Source organism: Mustela lutreola, chromosome 6, assembly GCF_030435805.1.
Source record: "Mustela lutreola isolate mMusLut2 chromosome 6, mMusLut2.pri, whole genome shotgun sequence".
NCBI lineage: Eukaryota > Metazoa > Chordata > Mammalia > Carnivora > Mustelidae > Mustela > Mustela lutreola.
The window spans coordinates 52,739,968-52,762,654 of NC_081295.1; the positions used below are offsets into that span (position 1 = coordinate 52,739,968).

Consider the following 22,687-nt stretch of genomic DNA (forward strand, 5'->3'; position numbering starts at 1 on the left):
TTTAGGAAAGAAAAGTAGAACCCACTAAGATATCCAAGGGCCCATTGGAGCAGAAGGTGTTGCTGAGCGTCACTCTGGCAAACCAGAAGCTCGAGGCGGAACTCACTGACTCTCAGTCCCCATATTATCAGGAGCTGGCAGCAAAGTCTCAGCTCCAGGTAAGTGAGCCCGTCCCACACAACCACAGCCTGAGTCATGAATCAGAATCTGAGAGCTAACAGGACCTAAACCCTTTGAGTTGAGTTCCAACTTCTTGTGACTAGACATTCATTTTTAACCATTTGAAAGAAATCAAAAACTGCAATATGTCCCAAAATGTTAGGGCAAATGGATCTCTAGAAAAGTTTTTCTATTCCAGCTTCTCTATCCTAAAAGTCACTTATATTTAGGTTTTCTTTAACTATTAGTGGGTTTTTAAATCTCCTTTAACTGAAAGGCACAAAGCACATATTTTATAGGTCTAAAATGTTCATGTAAGCACCAACTAGGGAATATGCTGGGTTGAAATATGAATTTTTAACGCATATTTGTCTTACATAATGTTTCCACTTTTGCAGTTTGATGCAATTTAAAACCTTGGCATTTTTCATGGGTGAAAATGAAAGCCAATTATGTTGTCCATGTCATCCAGGAAACTTAGGAGCTGCCCCAAGATGTCTCCTCCATCTCTGACCATTATCTCCTCTGCCCACCTCTTCATTCGCCACAGGATGAATCCAAAGCGCTGTGCTGACTGTGGTTTCTATTCACCATGAAGAGAGTCCTGTCTTCCTTTCCAGCTTCATCTGAACACTAGGTTTTTCCCATCCCCCTCCTTTGCACACTACTTTACAGGAAATACAAACTGCTTGCAAATCTCTTCTCACCTTTAGCCTTTCCATGTGCTGCTTCCTCTGTCCGCAATGTCCCTTCCCTGGGTTTCAAATTTTGTAAACTTCATCAAGGAAAGTTCTCTCCACTCATCCTGGGTTCAGTACCTCTCCTCTGAGCTAACACTCAGTGCCCACTGCTGTCCCAAGAGTTATCACCCTGTCTTGAGATTGTTTGTTTACACGTCTATGGCTTTTGTTGTCTCTATTTCTCCCTCTTCACCCAGCACCTCACTGCCTTCAGGCTCTGGGCGTCCCCTTGAGGGCAGGAACAATTTCTTGATCTCTGAGGACTTACCGCCTAATATGGAGTTGGGATTCAGTTAACTATTCTGTAATTATAGAAATGCAATTGAGAATCGATGCATTCATACAATAACATAACTGTGAACTACATTTTTGGATAGCCCAAGCATCTCACACAGCACGGCCAGGGAACCTATAGGCCCCTACTTCTCACATGTGGAGAATTCAAGGCTTACCTCCTCTCAACTGAGGAGATGATGAATAAGCAAAAATTTTTTGTGTTTTGTTTTGTGGTTTTTTTTAATTAATTAATTTATTTTTTTTTAATTTTTTATTTTTTATAAACATGTATTTTTATCCCCAGGGGTACAGGTCTGTGAATCAGCACTCACCAAAGCACATACTCTCCCCAATTTGTTTGTTTAATTTTTTATTTTTTATAAACATGTAATATATTTTTATCCCCAGGGGTACAGGTCTGTGAATCGCCAGGTTTACACACTTCACAGCACTCACCAAAGCACATACCCTCCCCAATGTCCATAACCCCACCCCCCTTCTCCTAACCCCCCACCCCCTAGCAACCCTCAGTTTGTTTTGTGAGATTAAGAGTCACTTATGGTTTGTCTCCCCCTCAATCCCATCTTGTTTCATTTATTCTTCTCCTACCGCCTTAAGCCCCCAGAATAAGCAAAAATTTTAAACCTCCAACCACTCCCTGCATCACCATTCAGCCAATAAAATATAAAGAATCATCTCTACACACTTCAAAGAGAAAACATCAGCATGGGGTGTTTATGAACTGGAGAGGTACTTAGACATGGATTATTAGATAGAATGAATTAAAAATTGTCTGTGAACTTTCTGTTTGTTCTTTAAAATATTCTTTTCAGAAAGTTCTGAGTATAATCAGAGTTATCTTCAAAATTGGTTAGTTGGCCAAGATTCAAACCCAAGCAGCCTGGCATCAGAACCCCTATTCTTTTTTTTTTTTTTTTTTTTTTTTTTTTTAATTTTTTATTTTTTATTCTTAATCATTATGCTATACTTCCCATTTTTCCCAAATAAATATCTTCAAGGCAGGGATTTTTGTACCATCATCAGATAAACAAGTCCATTCTAGACTCAAAACCTTATTAGCCAAAAGACTATGTCTTCTTGCTCAGTCTTGTTCCAGAGACCCATTACATCAGTCCTGCTGGTTCCTCTGCATGATCACTGGCTTCTCTGAAATGGAGCCCCTCTGCTTAGAGCATCTGTTCCCTTTCCAGGCTCCTGAGCAATCCAGACCACCTAGCAGCCTGCCCACACATAACTAGGCAGCTCCACCACAGCCCAGACTTGCATCAGCACAGCCATTCAGGCCTAATCAGGAATTAATGGACAGTGCTTTGCAGTAATTTAATTTCCACAATAAACCTAATGAGCAATTTAATACAAATGTCAAAAGGAATGCTTAGTTGTTGTCTGAATGCTTTCTCCTGTGCAAACATTCATGAGAACTCAACACGGCTGCCTTTTTATAGCCCCGTTAGCATACATTCCAGCAGAATCAGGGAGGCCCCTGTGCAGTTAGTATTATTAATAAGGTTAACTGGGCACTTAATTAGCAATTTAGTGGTTAGCACTCCATGATTGGAAGGTCCCCAGAAGATTATTTAGCGGAATTAACTGAAGGCCTTTGTCATCTCCTCCCTAGATGCCTTCTGCACCCTCCTAAGCAGAGCTGGCTCTTAATCAATCACAGGCAGGTTCACAAAGAGGACATAGACAACAAGCAAAATTTCCCTCCACCAGAGGCAGTGCCGTGGAGCACTCCTGGAGGGGAGGACGGCTCTCCCTGGAGATGTTCCCTGCTGCCCATGCTGCGGCTGTGAGCCTCTCTGGAAGCAGCTCCGTGCTTGTTTTCCTCCATAGAACAGCATCTCTGATATCCTGGATAAGAAAGAGGAACAAGTCAGGATCTGAATCTTCTGCTCCAGAAACTGCTGCTCACGCTTAAACATTGAGTCCCAGGTGTTGTTCCTGGAATGGCATGACAAATGCCTTGTGGCCCCAGAGCTATTTGTCACAGGAGGCCAGAATAGACCTGGAGCATGTACACAGCTCCTTACTACTTGCCCCCATACTAAAGACCAGGTCCCCCACGCCTAAACTCCTAGCTCTCCTCTGGTAAGCCTGTGGTGGGGGTGGCAGTGGAGAAACAGAAACTTATTACTCAGGCTCCCTCGCCCTAACCTCTACGGAGACCCTCACTCTGTCCTTCCCCTCACTGAGTCTTTTAAAAACAACCGACTAAAGGCCTGCTCTGTCTGCTCTCATCAGGCCCCATGGTATGTGACCACAGAAGAAGTAAAAGAAAATTGGCCTACCGAGGAGCTAGTAGTAATCCAGTAGGAGAGATAGGAACTAAGTAAATCAATAATACAGTATCATCCACTCTTTGCCCATTGTGTGTCCAGCACTTATTAGTTATTCCTTATAGGAGCCTCAAATTATAAGTATTGTTGTCCCTTTTTGGCTAAGGAGATCAGATTCAGAGATCATATTGCTTATGGCTAAGCAATAAACTCCAGGCCTTAATAAGGAGAAAGTAGCAGAACCAATATTTAAACTCAAGCCTACACAGCTACCTCCTCACCCAGAAACTGGCCTACCTTCATCACTGCAGTTATCATATACTCAGGGGATGAAAACTATTTTTAACATTGGTGCAAGAAAATATGACTTGGGAGGTAAAACAGTCTGCTGGAAAAAGAAATCCATGATGCGTTTCAAAGCCCGGTGTAAGTGATTTGGGGATTATCTGTGCATCACTGCCTTAGTCCTTGGCATAGATAATGTAGAGTCAGCAGTAATTTTAGATACAGTGACAATGCAGTTGCATGTCGATGAGTTTAGAGAATGAAGAGAGGCGCTCAAGGCAATTAAACAAACTTTGCTGAGTCCCTACTATGGGACTGATGATGGTCTCCTAGGTACTGAGAGGGAGGGAGATGAAGATGACTCAATAAGCCATGGTTCCTGAGCCCAAAGAGCATAATCTCAGTGAGGAAGACATCATGCAGCTCACAGACTGTTTTATGGGACCTAGTGCATTAAGTTCTAGAGTAGTAGGGAGAAGAAATCATTGAACCTGACTTAAGGGCTCTACGGATGCTTTTCAATTGAGAATATGTTTGGGGTGCCTGGGTGACTCGGTCAGTTAGGCATCTGTCTTTGGCTCAGCCTGATCTCGGGGTCCTAGGACTAAGCCCCACATCAGTCTCCCTGCTCAGCTGGGAGCCTGCTTCTCCCCCTGCTTATGCTCTCTGCTCTCTTTCTCCATCTCTCTCATTCTCTCTCTCTTTCTCTCCATCCCTTGTTCTCTCTGTCTCTCTCTCAAATAAATAATAACAACCTTTTAAAAAATAGAGAATGAGTTTGTGCCGGCTTTGAAAGATGGGGGCGTGGGCAGTCAATAAACAGAAGGTAGAAGTTGCATCTTGGGCTAAAGGGGAAATAAGTTATAGAAGTCTGAATGAGGTACATGTTGTATTTGAGGAGAGATAAGCCTTGGTTTAGTGAAATTAGAGGATACAATATTGGCCAAGGAGGTAATGATGGCAGGAAGAATAAATGATAAAGTACTTGGGGAATGGAGAAGGTAGATTGCAGAGGGTCTTAAATGCCATTCTAAAGAACTGGAGCTTCTTCAATGGACAGTGCCGCCCAGCAAGGGACTTTTAGTGAAGAACAACAGATATGGAATGATTACCTTGGAAATAAAAATGTGGTCAAGGAGACATCTCCTCTTTTTCCTCCTGCCCCAACATATCCCTCCCCCAAATTTCTCCTTCCTTTCCTCATGCACACCTAGAAAACCATTTCAGCTATGTAAAAAGGGAGATGGGAAGAGTACACCTGCCATGGGAATAAGAACATGGTGGAAACGAAATGTTTCCCCACTTACTAAATAAGTGGGGAGAGTGAGATAAGGAGGCTGAGTGCAAATTTCCAGAATCTTTATATATAAAGTAGAGTGCAGACATGAATAAGATGGATTAAACAAGACTGAGAAAGTGGTCCTTGAGATAGAAGAAGAACCAGGGGAAAAGGCAGGCAAACCCTGGAAGAGGAACGGAAAATGCCACTGGATTTGGAGAGAGCCAAGAGGCAACTGCCTGGAGAAAACTGTCCCTCCTAGACAAATCCAGAGGCAGAAGCCAGACTGTAGTGGGTCAGGAGTCATTGAGTATAACAATTGTAAAATATTCTGATAATACGCCTCATTAGCAAGGTCAGACTAATTAAGAAATAAATCTATAATCTAACCTATTAGAGTCTGATTGTACCATGTTATTTAGTTACAGCAGCCATTTTGATTTTAATAATTCCTTGAACATTATATTTTCCAAATCATCTTATTCAACTCAGAAAATATAATAGTTACTCTGTATGTATAAATAAAAACACTGTAGCCAAAAATGTTTCTTCCAAGTACCACCTTAAAGTTATTTCATATTCTATTTAAAGTAACCATTAAAGCAGGTCTGAACTACCCAATTGCACCTTTTTAAATTTTTCTATTTTTTTTTTTTTTAAGAGAGAGAGAAAGAGTGTGCAAGGTGGGGAGGGGCGTAGGGAGAGGGAGAGGGAGAAAGAGAATCTTAGGCAGGCTCCACTGAGATCATGACCTGAGCCAAAATCAAGAGTCAGATGTTTAAACAACTAAGCCATCAACGCACCCCCCGCCCCACAATTGCAGCTTTTAAATAAATACCAAAACACTTTCCTCTGGGTTTCAGAAATAACTAAGAACAAAGAGTTTGGCCTCAATAGTTGCTTCAATTTTGCATTTTCATGTTTTTCCCCAAACTCATCAGAAGTATTTAGGCTTTTTCAGTTAGGTAAGATCTGACCCAGTAGCGCCTGAAGAGTGTCTCATAAATTTCTTTCCTTCTGCAGATGCAAAAGGTATTTAAGAAACTTCCAGGATTCAAAGAAATCCATGTGCTAGGATTTAGGTAAGTAAGAGAACCGGGCTCTTCTCAATTTTTAAATTACTTTCTCCCTGTCCATTTTAAAAGCAGTGTCATGAGGATTATAAGGTTCCTTTCCCCCAAGTTGTTTAGCCCTGCCAGATCCTGAAAACCGAATACATTTGAGATAAAGGAACTGTCTAATTAGAACATGACTCTAGGTGATTTTTTAAGGGGTAACACAGAAGCTGTATTCCCTCCTCCCTCTGGAGGCAGAAACACTGCTCTCTGCAGAGAGCTCATCTGCTGTCTCTGGCAATGTTATTAACAAACCTCTTAGGAGAACACCTCAGTAGGGACAGGTCAAAAGAAGTAGCAATTAGTTACCTTAGAGCCTGATTGCCTGGTTCCCTGTTGAATGCCAAATATCATCATCATTGAAACAAATCAGTGTGACCCTAGGGAATCAGGTGAAACTAAAAAAAGTAGTTAGTACCTTTGGGGATAAGGGAGTTGAAGGAATGGGGTAGAAAGGGACAGAAGTGGAAGGAATACTTCCCAAAATACAGCTTTTATTATCATTTTGATGTCTAAACTGTAGTAATGCATTACCACACAAAAATTATTAAATTATAATTTTAAATAAAGGAAATGAAATTAAAGAATAGTGCCATGCTAAAGCAGGGCTGACTTGTGTTTCCATGGCTTCCCCACAAGCAGGCCTATATCCATGAGCATCCCAACACTCTAATCTGGGTGGGTACTATGATTTTTGGCAAGCAGTTTTACATCCTCTTTCTAAGTTCTCACTCAAAACAGCTACAGGCAGGGTCCTAATGTGATATTTTTTTCAAATGTGCCACAAGGTGTATGTCAACCCTGGTGTGTCAGAATGAGATTCCCTGCCCCAACGGTGATTCATAAAGTGAGAAGAGAAGGCCTCCCCCAGACTACTTCCTGGCCCCTCCACTGTCTCTTGTCTTAAAGCCAGGTGCCCAGAGCAAGTTTCCACACTCACGAGGAATAGCTTCTGGGTGAGCTCCACCGGTTCTTTCCTTTCAAAGCTCTCAGGCCCCTCTGATTTGTCTGACTCCAGGGGAAGAAAGTATTGGAAAGTGAAAGTTATAAAAGATGAAACCCTTAATATGTACCACAGCAGTCTCATTTTTCTTTATTTCACGATGCTGCTCCACAATATTCCATGTGAAATCAGATGGATTAGAAAGAAATAAAAGGTGATAGTAGAATATTCTGCATACGTGGCAAGGTCTTCTGGACAAGCCACTGTGCTAAGAGCAGATGTTTCATTTAAAGCTGAAGGAAATGATACGAACCGTCCTCCTGGTGAATGTTCAATTTGCTCATTATGCCCTCCCTTCAAATAAATGAAAAACTAATAATAAAAAAAATCTATTTCGGAAGAAAATGAAAATGTTAGGATGATGAAATTTCACAAGGTAAAAAAAGGTGTAGCCCCTGAAGCTGCATCTTTCCCGTGTGTTTGTCTCTGTAAGACTTTATTCTTATTTCTGCCAAAGATGCTTATGAAGTAAATTTGACCGTATATTTCTAATGATTTCCGTTATGGAATGAATACTTAGTCCCCCAGAAAACATTTTGACCCTGAATACTATAAACAATATGTTTATGAGTATGACCCTGAATACTATAAACAATATGTTTTATCGTATCTAACAATGCTCAGAATATTGTAAAGTAAACTTAGTGCGAAGGAAATTACTTTCTCATGGAGCCAGATCCCCTAAAACACTATGAATCTCCTGATACTGTCTTTATTTCAGCTCATTTGTATAAAACCTGATCTATAATTTAATAAGTACATTTTTATTAGTGACCTCGTCTGAGTCTCCCAACACAACTGGGAAGTTGGAAGGACATCTAATATTAACACAATTATAAGGACGAACAGAAAAAGATCCACTTTAAATTCTGCTTTATTACTTACAGCAAATATGGGAAACTATTAACAATCATTTAATCTGGTTGGAGGGTCTTTCAAAGACTAGTTCATAAATGTCCATAGCAGCTTTATTTGAAGTAGCTGAGGACTAGAGGCAACCTAAAAGTCCATCAACAGAGCAACAGATAACACAAACTGTGGACTATTGTTACCATAGACAACTCCTCAGCAGAGGGAGGAGCTAATAGAATACACAACAATATGGATTCATCTCAGAATAACTATGTTGAGTGAAGGAAGCCAGAAGGAAAGGAGTATATTATGGTTCCATTTGTATGTAACTCTAGAACACACAAACTAATCTATAATGATAGAAAACAGATCAGTAGTTTCTTGTGGGGGTTGACACAGAAAGGATAGGAGGGAAGGGTTTCAAAGGGGCATGAGTAAACCTTTGGGAGGAATTAATTTGACTGTGGTAATGATTGCACTGTGTATAGGGTCAAACTTAGATCAAACTCTACACCTTCAACATTTGCAGTTGGTTTCATGACAATTATATTTCAATTCAGTATACATTTTTTTTTAATGAGCAGAATTAGGTTCTTGGCTCAAGAAGCCCCGCTTCTCTCCAAACTACAAGCCACTGCTGAAAGAAGCATGAGGCAAGCCCTAAATGAATGTCTAGTCAGTACAGAAGTCCCTCCCACAGAGCAGCCCCAATGAAAAAGTCATAGATTGTCCCCTGCTTCCTCAGAAGGAAAGTCATAGTGAAGTCTATTTCAGTCATATATTATCAAGGTATGAAAGTTAAATGAATTCATACTCCAGGCAGAAAGAGCAGCAACACAAATTCCATCACATGCGTAGAATGTCTTTGTCAACAAATATCATCTGAAATGTGAAAAGAGGAAGCTGAATATAGCTTCTAAACCAAATTCATGTAGATGCCCAGAGGAGTCCAGAATACTCGCCAGTGTGATGACCAAATGGCCTCTTTTGAGGCTTGAGCAGGTAGTGGCATAGCAAATGGGCTCAAACTTGAAGTCAGGCAGGACAGGGTTTGAATCCTGGCTCTGCCACCTTCCAGCTAACAACTTCCCCCTGTGTGTGTGTTCCTTTCTCTGGAGAATGGAGATGTGTTGTTGAAAAGATTAAATGAAGGTGCATGTAAACCGCCTGGCACAGACCACTCACTCAGTAAACAGGTGTTTATTTTTCTTGCAACCTGTTCCATGATGAATTGTACCATTCCCTCAAGGCTTAATGATTAAATAATTTGAAACCAGTCAACAAAACACCAGTTCCAGTGTCCAATCTCAGATAAATTACCTTCAGAATTAAACATTTAATGCTACTCAGAGGGTGAGAAATTCATTTATAAAATACTTTCTTTAAAAACTTCCTGGCACCAGCACTACCCAAAATGTAAGATATATATATTTACCACCTCTTTGGGAAGAATATGAAGAAATCAAAGAGTTTATTTATGTTTTTAAAGAGTTTCTGAAGAGAACCAAAAGTACATGTTGAACACCACATCTGAGACAAATGATGTACTATATGTTGGCTAATTAAATTTAAATTTAAAAATTAAAATAAATAGTATATTTAGTCTTTGAACTTAAGATTGAATCCCAATCAGGAACATCATATAATTCTGTTTACTTCCTAAGATTCATACAGCTCTCAAAATTCCTATCCAAATTCTGATGGCAGTTTATGTATTTTCTTCCAAGCTCTGGGCAAACATGGGAGACAATGGAAAGAAATATCTCTCTCTCTCTTTCTCTCTCTCTCTCTCTCTTTTCCTCTCTCTGGTATATGCAGTGATTCAGTAAATGTCTTAATAAATTTCATAAAAATTCTTTCTCCCTTGCATGTTCCCATTGCATATGGTGAAATGAAGACCAAAGAAAGGAAGAGATGGGTAATTTGGACTTTTCTAATGTTTTGAAATATAGTACCTTTTCCCCCACAAATTTATATGCTGATTTTTATTTATTTATTTATTTATTTATTTATTTTATGCTTAGGAATTTTTTTTTTTATAAACATATATTTTTATCCCCAGGGGTACAGGTCTGTGAATCACCAGGTTTACACACTTCACAGCACTCACCAAATCACATACCCTCCCCAATGTCCATAATCCCACCCCCTTCTCCCAAACCCCCTCCCCCCGGCAACCCTCAGTTTGTTTCATGAGATTAAGAGTCACTTATGGTTTGTCTCCCTCCCAATCCCATCTTGTTTCATTTATTCTTCTTCTACCCACTTAAGCCTCCATGTTGCATCACCACTTCCTCATATCAGGGAGATCATATGATAGTTGTCTTTCTCTGCTTGACTTATTTCGCTAAGCATGATACGCTCTAGTTCCATCCATGTTGTTGCAAATGGCAAGATTTCATTTCTTTTGATGGCTGCATAGTATTCCATTGTGTATATATACCACATCTTCTTGATCCTATATGCTGATTTTTAAAAAATAATTTTACATACCAAGTCTGGGATAAACTAATGGCTTTTTATTGGTGTGTTATTTAAATGAGAGTAATTGATCAGTTACTCAGTAGTAGAAAAAAGATCAAGTCAAAATGACTACATGAGATAAGTATGTAAATAATGATGTGATCAGTGAAAGTATATTCTCTAAAACTCAGAATCCAATTAGAAAAACATAAAAACACATTTCTGTGCATGTTTTAACAATTTCTTAAATATCATTTGTGATGGGAAGTTGTCTGTCTGAATGCACACTTGTACAACCAGCCAACCTAAGTCTGAAACAAAGCAGAGAAACTAATTTGCAACTTGGTTCCAAGGTCAGTTTGAATTGGGACAGAGCCACTTTACCTCGGAGAGCTCAGTAATAAGAATCCAGCTTTGGCTTCTCTAATTGACTAGTGAAATAATGAACTGTAGACTCTAACTGATTGTGTGGCCCAAAGAACTGCCAAGCGTACACATTATCAGTTTCTGTGGCTCTAAAACACATTTGCATCCCTCGGTGTGGATTTATGGCATAAACTAAAAGGTAAAACCTGATCCTAGAGGAAAGAGTTAAAGAGAATCCTATTTCATTTTTATATGCAAAAAGGTATCAAGTCAATAAATATGATAATAAATATGGTTAATTATATACGACTTCCCTTTCTCTTTTCTCACACCTTTCTTCTAAGATGTTATCTTAAAAGCAGCTTGAGGGAAAAAATTATGTTTGATTTAGAATTTTGTTTTTTTATTAAAAAATACTTCTTGAAAGAAGTAGAGGAAAAATAAACTTAAGAATTGAACCTTTGACTTGGTTATAATATGCACATACAACTGTCCCACTGTTGTATCCTATGCTGCTATTTCAGAGACCCTCCTAAAGAAGGCTGTTTGTAGAGAAAAGGACAATTCATCCTTCTTGATGATGGGCACTTCATGACTTTACCTATAAGGCCACAAAAAACACTGGTGAATAATAACAACTCTTGACAAATAATACTTTTTCATAAAGAATAAAGTCAAACTCTGTGATCACTTGACTCGTTTAGTAGCCAGTCTTCAAGCTGGACTTACCACCCGCCCCCCCCTTCCTGTCATTCTATCTAATAACTAAAATACACGTGGATTCTTCTTCCACATTTCAAATTTCTGATAAACATTTAAACTAGTTTTGAAATGGGATACTCCTTTAAGAGCCTATCAGAAAAGAGGATGAAGCTGTCTGGAATCTTCATAGCACATAATGACTCTCTTTGTAAAGCATGTAACAATGGGTTTGGGTGCATTGTGTCCTCTGCTCTCTACAGTTCAAGCTCCATAGAGACAAGGCTTATGGCCATCTTTAAGAGAGACAGTGAAGAATCAAAAAGCCCTGAGAGTGACCTCCTGTCTTTTGATTCCAACAAAATTGGAAGTGAAGGACCCCCTCACGGAACGATGGAGGAGGACAAGCAACCAGAAATCTATCTCACAGATTTAGACCTCAAAAAGCTGATCAGCAAAGCACTAGAGGAAGACAAATCCTTGGATGTGGAAACAATCCAGTTCATTGATGGTAAGTTGGTGATTTCGTAGTTCTAGTTTTATCTGCATTCTGACAGCAACATTAGGAGGTGTCATTTCCACTTGGGCTTTATAGAATCAGTCATTTCTGTGACAGGCACCTCATGAATGGAATCACTTCTCTTTCCTCACTCCAACCTGGGTCTCATTTGGTGAGCCATTGGGTGCTACTTCATAACAAGAATAGGTCTAGGAGAAGCCCAGAGTTTCCATTCAGTAGTTAGCCACAGTTACCCAGTGGAGTCCAGGTAGAAAGAAGCACCTGTGGATAGTTCTGTTCCACTGGCATGACCCAAACAGATTCCTTCACCTAGTAAATTGGTTGAGTCCAAGAAGGAAACAGATGGCCATTCAAATTGGGACAGCATGAGAGTTTGATGAAGGAGTTATTTATAAAGTTTTTCCTAATACACAAAAGAACAGGACAGTTCTCTGGTGCCAGAAGCAGCAAGGCCCCATTACTACCTCAAGGCGTGAAGGGTTTACCTAATGATCTAAGCCTTCCCAAGGCCAGAGGGCAAAAAGCCATTGATATAGTCCATATAAGTCAACCTCTGAGGGCAGAGAATAGCAGGCAGTCTAAAAAAATTAACAAGATCATCAGGTACATTCAGGATTCTCAGAGGGTACCAGGAGGGGCCCATAAACCTAGAATTCCTCATTATGCCCAGCACTCTTAACAGAATAGGTGGACACTAGAAATTCTATTTTAGCATGACACGACATGAAACTGGCATTCTCTGCCAGTTCTATTTCTCTGGTTTAGGTAGTCAAACTCAATACTGGAAAACATCAAAAAGTTTCTGAGGACAAGATGCAGGGCAAGAGAATCTCCTAGACAAAAGAACATGAACTTCAGAGTCATCTTAAAGACCATCTGGTACTCTGGTTTGTCTCTGTTCAACCTTCTGGGATATTCTGAGAATCAGGTTTCTAGGTGGAAATAGGACTCTGCAAGTGGTCTTTGGTTCTAGTGCTTATTCTAGCTATTTCTTTTTGTTAGCTTCATTATATCTTCATCCCCACTGGCCTAGCCAATCTATATGCCTGCCTGATCCAAATCTATACAATTAAACTAAGTACTCTAAAAATCTACTTTGATAACTGTTCTTATCACATAAACATACAAGATGTACCCTTTGCATCTGTCCTCCAATATATCATTCACATCAATGACTATTAGTTTGTATGATGCTAATTTATTAATGATTTGCTATACCAGCCTTTAAAAACTGATTATTGCCACATCTTTCAACCCTGACTGTTTTAGTGTCCAACCACAAAAGAAAAAAAAGAAAGAAATACTCAAACCTTGTGATTTTTCACCTGCAGAACTTTGGGGGTCATTGCCAGGCACTGATCCTGACTTCCAGTCAGTGCTGCCTACACTCCTTGCTGATATCACAAAGGTAAGTGAGTTTGTTGTTCTTTTGCTCTTCAAGTAGGAACAAAGCCTCAAAAGCTTGCATCAAAAAAAAAAAAAAAATCAATTTAAAGACTGAACAGAGCAAAATCTTCTTTGCAATGCAAATTATAATTTTTTTCTGTCTTACAGGCAGTACTTTGTTGCCCACTTCCAGTTTCTGTGTTAAAAAAAATATGATACAACTTGCATTTCAAATATCCTAAAACTCAAAAATTTTCTTCAATGTTGTTAGATCTTTGTTTCAATTAGTGTCAAGATTTGCTTTTTTGATAAAAGAAACACATGTTCATGAACTGAAAAGAATACTTAAAGCAGAATATATAATGTAATATTGACTTTTGGAAATAAATATAAACATAAGCATACTTTATAAGCATGTTCTTAAATCTTAAGGCCTTACTTGTATTTATTTATGAGAGTTTAATGTATTCAAAATAAAATAATAAATTCTGTAATAATTTTTATATTTCATTTAAAGCTATGTCTGCTTAATTTATGCCAAAAGTTGTCAATGGAATATTCATAATTGGAAGTGCTGACTAAGCTCTATTCCTTCTTTAAATGAAGGAATTTGTAAATTCAAACATGGTAGAAAATTCAAAGTATTTCAGCTATTTATTAGCCCTACCCAGGCAAACTCAGTTAGCCAAGAGGCCAATTAATCATATTTTGCCACTTTATCAATGCATGTCTTCCTTCCATGACAAACTTCTGTATCAGAACCTATATCAGAATCCACAGTAGGAAAAAAGACAAATCCATAGTAGATTCAAGTCAACTACAAAATGATTTGCTTAACTCTAAATAAAAGAGAAAAGCACAGAGTGTAGCCCTTCTCACATACAGGGAGATGTCGCTTCTCAACATGTCTTTCTCAATTCATTCTTCAGGATGCTACTTTGAGTTCAGAACTTCCTTTTGGTCAATCCAGGCTTGAGACAGTGGACAGAACAGGACACAGTGTACCTGGTGAGTTTTTTACCACAAAGTCTTTGTTAGCTAATTACATCCTCTATGAGGACTCTATGACACCACCTCAAAGACTAGTGGTAAAATCATTCTTAAGTCAGAAGGTCTCCTCACACCTGCATTTCTGACTGAAGAGCAATCCATTGAACCACTCTCTTCTGAAGAAGAGGCTACCTTCAGTGTCCTTCCCCCTCCCTGGGCCCTAGGCCCACAGAGAGCACTGATCCCCCTTTCCTGATGGATCTGGTGAAAGAAGCTGAAACCAAAGCAGTACCAACTGCTGCACACACAGAGCAGCCTTCTCTTCCAGGCTTCAAAACTGAGAGTCCATCAGGACAAAGTAAGTCATAAGGGATAAGGGACTACAGCAACACAGTACTGACCTTTACAGTCAGTATATGTATTGTTTGCCATATACAGGCTGACCATTCATACCATCTGTTCTGCTACATATGTTTCTTTGGTGCCTATTAGCTCATGTGTAATTGAAAAGGAAGGATGTCAGTAAACATTGGAATCTTCTAGGTTCACTTTTGAATTTCCAAAACCGTTCATTTTTGAGGCAATAGAGTTCAACTTTATCACAGTTAAAAAGGAATTTTAGCAATTTATGAAGAATTTAAGAAAAAAATTAAAATTCTGCAGCAGTCTTGTTTTTAGTGCAAAAAGAAGCTTTAGTGGCTTCTAGAGCCCCTTATGCTTTCCACTTTGTATAGCTTTCTGGTGAAGCTATACATAATAATGTCTTTAAGGAAACAGGAACCCCAGGATATAAGGCTGATAAGGAGGAACCGTGATTCTAAATGCAAATGACAAAGGAGATTTGTTACAGCTGATTTCTTTTAATTTTTAAAAATTTTTTAAACTTATTTTTTAAATTCAGGTATAATTAAAATACAGTATTGTATTAGTTTCAAGTGTACAATATAATGATTCAACAATTCTATACATTTCTCAGTGTTCATCAAGATAAATGTACTCTTAATGCCCATTATCAATTTCACCCATCCCCCCACGCACCTTCCATTTGCTAACCAACAGTTTTTCCTCTGTGTTTAAGAGCCTATTTTTTTTGTTTCTCTTTTTTCCTTTGTTCATTTGCTGTTTCTTAAATTCCACATATTTATCTTTCTCTGATTTATTTCAATTAGCATTATACACTCTAGGTCCAAATATGTTATTGCAAATAGCAATATTTCATTCTTTTTAATGACTGAGTAACATTCCACTATAGGTATATACCATATCTTCTTTATCCATTCATCTATCTATGAACAACTGAGTTGCTTCCATATCTTGGCTATTGTAAATAATGCTGCAATAAACGTGAAGGTACATGTATCTTTTCAAAATTAGTGTTTCTGTTTTCTCTGGGTAAATACCCAGTAGTTGAATTATAGAATTATATGGTAATTCTGTTTTTAATTTTTTGAGGAAACTAGTATTTTCCACAGTGGCTGCACTAATTTGCATACCCACCAACAGTGCCAAAGGTTTCTTTTTCTCCACATCTATTGTTTTTCAGAGTCCATAGTCTCTCATGGTTCATCTCCCCTTCCAATTTCCCCCAACTCCCTTCTCCTATCTCCCCATGTCCTCCATGCTATTTGTTATGCTCCACAAATAAGTGAAACCATATGATAATTGACTCTCTCTGCTTGACTTATTTCACTCAGCATAATCTCTTCCAGTCCCGTCCATGTTGCTACAAAAGTTGGGTATTCATCCTTTCTGATGGAGGCATAATACTCCATAGTGTATATGGACCACATCTTCCTTATCCATTCGTCCATTGAAGGGCATCTTGGTTCTTTCCACAGTTAGGCGACTGTGGCCATTGCTGCTATAAACATTGGGGTATAGATGCCCTTCTTTTCACTACATCTGTATCTTTGGGGTAAATACCCAGGAGTGCAATTGCAGGGTCATAGGGAAATTCTATTTTTAATTTCTTGAGGAATCTCCACACTGTTCTCCAAAGAGGCTGCACCAACTTGTATTCCCACCAACAGTGTAAGAGGGTTCCCCTTTCTCCACATCTCCTCCAACACATGTTGTTTCCTGTCTTGCTAATTTTGGCCATTCTAACTGGTATAAGGTGATATCTCAATGTGATGATGAACATTTTTTCATGTGTCTGATAGCCATTTGTATGTCTTCATTGGAGAAGTGTCTGTTCATATCTTCTGCCCATTTCTTGTGTTTTTTATTTTAACCATTCTGACAGGTAGCCAGGTGATATCTCATGGTGGTTTTAATTTGCATTTCTCTCATCATTATTGACATTGAGCGACTTCAAATGTATCTGTTTGCCATCTATATATCTTCTTCGGAAAAATATCTATTCAGGTCCGCTGTCCATTTTTTAGTTGGATTATTTGATTTTTTTGGTGTTGAGTTGTATAAATTCTTTATGTATGTTGCATATAACCCCCATGGGATATATCATTTGCAAATATCTTCTCCCTTTCAATAGGTTGCCTTTTTGTTTTGTTGATGCTTTCCTTTGTTGTATAAAAGTTTTTTATTTTGGTATGCTCTCAATAGTTTAATTTTGCTTTTATTTCTACAACTGTTGTCAAATTACTATGTTATGGTTGATGTTTTTAATAGGATTGTTACTGTTTTAGGTAGGGCTCTCTTTACAAAATTCTACAGGTTTTGAGTGGTCTATTTCACTACTACCTTCCTCATAAACCTTGTGTGCAATTAGTATGAAATTTTATGGAATACAAGTTTTTTTCTCAAATACATATTGGCACAAAAGCAGAACCACCCATAAAGATTATGTTTGGCTTACCTGATTATCAGTGAATAAATTTTAACTGCATGATACAGTTACCTATTTTTGCACTACAAACCATCCCCAAAGTTTGTGGCTTAAAACATTGATCATTTATTTTGCCCTTAAGTCTGAGATTTGGGCAGGGATCAGTGAGAACAGTCTTTCTCTGCCACACGTTGTGTCACCTAGAGTATCTCAAGCTAACAGGTGTTGAACATCTTTTTTTATTCATATGGCTGGCAATTCAGTACTCAACCACAGCTGTTGGTTGGTGGAGCTGGGGTGCAGGGACTCATTTCTATTCTATCTAGATCTCTTTAACAGGGCTACTTGGGCATCCTTAAAGCATGGCAGCATAGGTTTAAAGAGTCAGTATTGCAGGAGTCAGAAAGTGGAAGCTTAACAGCTTGGAAACAGTGTCAATTCCTCACATCCTAATGACTAGATAGCCATAGAGATCATCTCAGTTCAGGAAGAGGAAACATAGACCTTATCTCTAGATAGGAGAAGTATCAAAAATTTTATGGCCATTTATAATCCACTACAATCCACATCAACCACTATTTTGACTTTCAAATTATTTGAAAGTTGGTTGTAGGGGTGCCTGGGTGGCTCAACTGGTTAATGGTCTGACTCGATTTTGACTCAAGTCATGATCTCAGGATACTGGGATGGAGCCCCACATTGGGCTCAACACTCAGTGGGGAATCTGATTGAGGATTTCTCTCCCTCTCTCTCTGCCCCTCTCCATGCCCTCACTCTCTCTCTTTCTCACACTCACTAAAATAAACAAATAAATCTTTGGAAAAAATTTTAAAAATAAAAAAAAATAAGTGGGCTGTATAATACAAAGCAAACCTTTATGGTAAAGTTGTTGATAGCAAATGCTCAGTGGATTCCTTTCTTTCATTATGATATCATAAAACCTTATTAAAGATCAGTATTTCAGGTAGGTTAATAAAAATGATTCTATATCATGATGAGTGCATTACTGTGTTTTCAAAATTGCTTTACTGTTCTCATATATTTATACATTCCTTTCACTCAAGATTGTGTTTTAGAACACTAAAGCTGGAAGGAATCTTAGACATAATCTGGTTAAGCTACTGTGCTTCATGGATAAGAAAATCAAGGCTAGCAATGTGAAGTGTCTTGCTCAAGGTCACACTGTAGCTGGTTGCAAAGCTGACACCATGTCAGTTTTCCTCCACCCACTGTTCTATTTGGCTTACCTACCCCACCATTAAAAAAATTCCCTCAAACTTGTTTTGCCTTCAAACCACAGCTTCTTTTCTCTCTGTTTTACAACGCTATCGATTTTTTTTTTTTTTTAAGTTTCACAAAGGTTTCACCTCTAACCATACATTACAGGGACACAATTTTCAAAAAAATCACAGATGGGATCCTAATTAATCAATTTAGCAGCCTCATTTCCATCTTTATTTTACTTGATGTTTCTAGCAAGGGCTCCTGTCAACCACTCCCTTCTTGAAATTCCTTCTTCATCTGGCTTCCACAAAATCACTTCTTGATTCCTCTCATATTTCCTGACTCCTCCTCTTCAATCTCCTGCACTGGAGCTTATTGTTAGTTTTTATTTATAATTTGCTTATTAAAATCCTACCTCATTCAAAAAAAATTATGATGATTTATAGACATGGAGGAAATACAAAAAGATTTTAGAGAATTAGAAAAATAGAAGAAAAGATAAAGCAAAAAATGTCAGATGACTCTTGAAGTAATAAAACAATTTTGGAACTAGATAGAGGTGGTATTTGCACAACATTGTAAATTTACTAATTCACAATTACTGAATCATGCATTTTAAAATTTTATGTTATGTTTCACCTCAAGAGTTTGCTTTTTTAAATCAAATGACTCTAGGGAAAATTGTGTACAAAATAAACATTATACAGTTCTTTAAGTTTGCTTTGGGTAACTTGTGAATTTGCCTCTGAGTTTCTTAGCACTTTGCTAAGAGGCATAAGGAATGCTAAAGCCTAGTTCATTACAGCAGTTCTTTGAGGGGCTAGGTTCTGACAGTCTGCCTTAATTCAAGGATTGATTTTAGAGTATCCAGAGGAATGAATGTATTGCATAATTTTTAGTCAATGTTCCATAAATAAAAATTATATCTCATAACTCAGCTTTTGATTAGTATTGACCAAGAAGCACTGCATTTGCTGACAGGGGCCTAGAGTGCAAATATTCTGTTACCAATTAAAGGCAGAGCCACATGCTTTCATAATCAGCCCAGCTGGGAAGAGAAATGCCATATCTTAATGAAAAATGAAAACCCTAACTAGTAAGTGTCCTAATAAAAAGGCCTTCTATTTATACACATGGAAATGAGGGGAGGGGAACACAAGCATTCTAGACAAGACCAAAGCTTCCCTCTCTTAAAACACAGTTCTGCATCTCCCCCATGCACAGGTAAAATGACAACCAGGACTCCAAACTTCCTACACCATGGTATTACTGAGGTAAATTTAGCCTGGAAAATTTTTAAGGTTAGTGTCACCAAACACCCACCAACCCATTAAAATCTCAATAAAGCACTCATAGAAATCTCTCAGTTTAAGTAGTTTGACTTAGTAGTTAATCCCTTGAGATAAAGTACTTGCAAAATATACCTCTAGAACGCTAAATGAATTGGTATTTTGTATAAAATTCTGAGATCTTCTATTATTAACATTTTGGGGAGGTAGTTGATCCTAAGCCGTTCGTTCTTACAGAGCCAATTAACTGTTAAGATCACTCCTATTTCATAAAGTGAGAGTCATAAAATATTGGAGAAACTCAACACCCTGTCTTCCTCATAACATGAATCCATCTTGTTCAAAAATTTTATCAATTTTTTTGTGGTTTGATTTGTTTTAGGCGTGTATTGACAACAATACATCTTTCTTTTCCCTCATTAGAATGATGATCTGATCTATCAAACGAGAACTTCTTGGGGCACCTGGGTGGCTCAGTGGGTTAAGCCTTTGCCTTTTGACTCAGGTCACAATTTCAGGGCCCTGGGATCAATCCCTGCATTGGGTTCTCTACTCAGCAGGGAGCCTGCTTCACCCTCCCTCTCTGACTGCCTTTCTGCCTACTTGTGATCTCTCTCTCTCTCCCTATGTCAAATAAATAAATAAATAAAATCTTTAAAAAAAGAGACAGAGAGAAAACCTCTTTAGTGTTCTCTCTTCCAAATTATAGGCTATTTTCACTTGCTGGACATTTCATTTAAGTCGCAAGCCAGATCTCCTAATAAATTGCAATATTTTAAGTAGTGAAAAAGCAAACTTTGGGCAAAGCTATTCTGCTATTGGACATTGTTTTGTCATTTATTCCCCTGTATTTAGTCTGAGTTCTCCAGAAAAACAGAACCAATAAGAAATTTATATTTTAAGTAGTGAAAAAGCAAACTTTGGGGAAAGCTATTCTGCTATTGGACATTGTTTTGTCATTTATTCCCCTGTATTTAGTCTGAGTTCTCCAGAAAAACAGAACCAATAAGAAATTTATATCTATTTCTGATTTTTTTTTTTTTTTGAGAGGAAGGGGGATTGAGAGAGAGTGAGATGGAGAGAGAAAAGCAGGATCAGGAGAGGGAGAATCCCAAGCAGGGTCCATGCCCCAGCACAGAGCTTGACCGCAGGACCTAATCCCACAGCCCTGAGATCTCCACCTGAGACCACCACCTGAGTTGGACACTGAACTGACTGAGCCACCCAGGCATCCCTATCTATATCTGATTTAATATTAGGAATTGGCTTATGTGGCTATGGAGGCTGAGAAGTCCCAGGATGTACAGTCAGCAAGCTGGAGACCCACAAGAGCCAATGGTATAATTTCAGTCTAAGTCCAAAGGCAGAAAAACCAATGTCCCAGCTCAAACAGTCAAAGAGAATTCTCCCTTACTTAGCTTTTTGTTCTATTCATGTCTCCAACTGATTAGATGAGGCCCATATTAGGGAAGGCAATCTGCAATTTACTTCATCTACCTATTCAAATGTTAAATGCATCTGGAAGTACCCTTACAACCACATCAGCTTTAACCAAATATCTGGGCACCCCATGGCCCAGTCAAGCTGACATAAAATTAGCAAGCACATCCCATCTAGGTAATACATTAAAATCACCTCACGTTTCCAAATTTTCTTAATCTCACCTCAGCATTTGACTCCATTGAAAGGAAGCAGTGAGATGATCTAAACTGAATGAACTCAATAGAGAACTCAATAGAGAGAGCTGCTAATGTTTCATGAGGTTAAGGACTCATTCCATCTCTATTTTTGCAGTATCATCAGTGTCCAGCCAGATGCTTGGCATCTACTAGGCAAGCAATTAACATATGTTGAGTAATTGAAGGAGCAAAAGAATGAATTTGTATCATATACCTCCATGAAAGTCAGAGTTCATAAGAATAATTTGATTATTTCCTTTTTTTGCCCTACCTACTAAGAAGTTCAGAGAAAACCAATTCAGTGATCCAGAAACAGTAGCCTGCTATCTCTTCTGGTCACACCACCCATCACTGCCAAAATACGTCATCCATATTCATGCTTGTGACTTTGCACCAATTATTTTCTCTCATGCCTATAATACCCTTCCTTTCCTTTTGCCTAATGACCTCCTACTCGTGCTTTAAATTCTAGCTAATGTGCCACCTCCTCAGCAAAGCTTTCCCCAACCGTTCCCTGAAAAAACTCATAATTACCATCTGTTTCCTGACTCCATATATACCACCATCAAACATTTACCACTCCGTACTGAAATTATTACTATGCATGTCTGGTAACCCCTTAAAACTGAATTCCTAAAATAAAAGAACACATTTAAAACAAAAACAAAAACAAAAACAAAAACAAAACAAAACCTCCTGCACTAAACACAGTGTGTGGCACATGATTAGGGTTTCATAATTATTTGTTACTATTGTCAACCTTAATGAGTCTACCACTGTAGTAAGTCTCAGACCGCAAACTTCTGGAAGGTGCACCCCACCCTGTGTCAGTTCTTCTGCAGCTAGAGACAGACAGCCTCACGTGGAAGGTGATACAAGGTGCTATTCCTCACTGGTAAATACCTTAATCAAAATAAGAGTGCTGAAGAACTTTCATCAGCTCCTCCACACTTGATACATTAACTTCCACACTGATTAATGTGTAGTCACGAAGTGAAAAAAATATGCCATCGGCCATTCTGCTAACCAAAAACTTTTCATATCCTAACTTAACCATGAAGTCCTGGCAAAGGCATTATTTAAATTGTTCCACTTTAGGATGAAAGGACAATAGAAAGACTTGGAAAGATTTCTAAGAAAAACTCACCTGAACTTTAAATCACTGTGGTCAATATTTTTGCCTTTTCTTCTTCATACTTTAAATTGAGGCTCAAACAGTAAGTTTCCCTAATAGGAATAGGTTGCTGATAAAAATTGTTCAGAGAGGTCTATGA

The 22,687-nt window shown here is 38.4% G+C and overlaps 1 protein-coding gene across 1 annotated transcript in view; it reads left to right on the top strand.

Annotated features, from left to right (window-relative positions):
- Positions 1–22,687, top strand: part of IMPG1 (interphotoreceptor matrix proteoglycan 1) — a 127,972-nt gene that overhangs the window by 46,153 nt on the left and 59,132 nt on the right. The window contains 6 exon segments of the mRNA XM_059177249.1: positions 6–158; positions 6,063–6,121; positions 9,907–9,927; positions 11,801–12,048; positions 13,389–13,465; positions 14,373–14,451. Of these exon segments, the coding sequence (XP_059033232.1) occupies positions 6–158; positions 6,063–6,121; positions 9,907–9,927; positions 11,801–12,048; positions 13,389–13,465; positions 14,373–14,451 (637 nt within the window).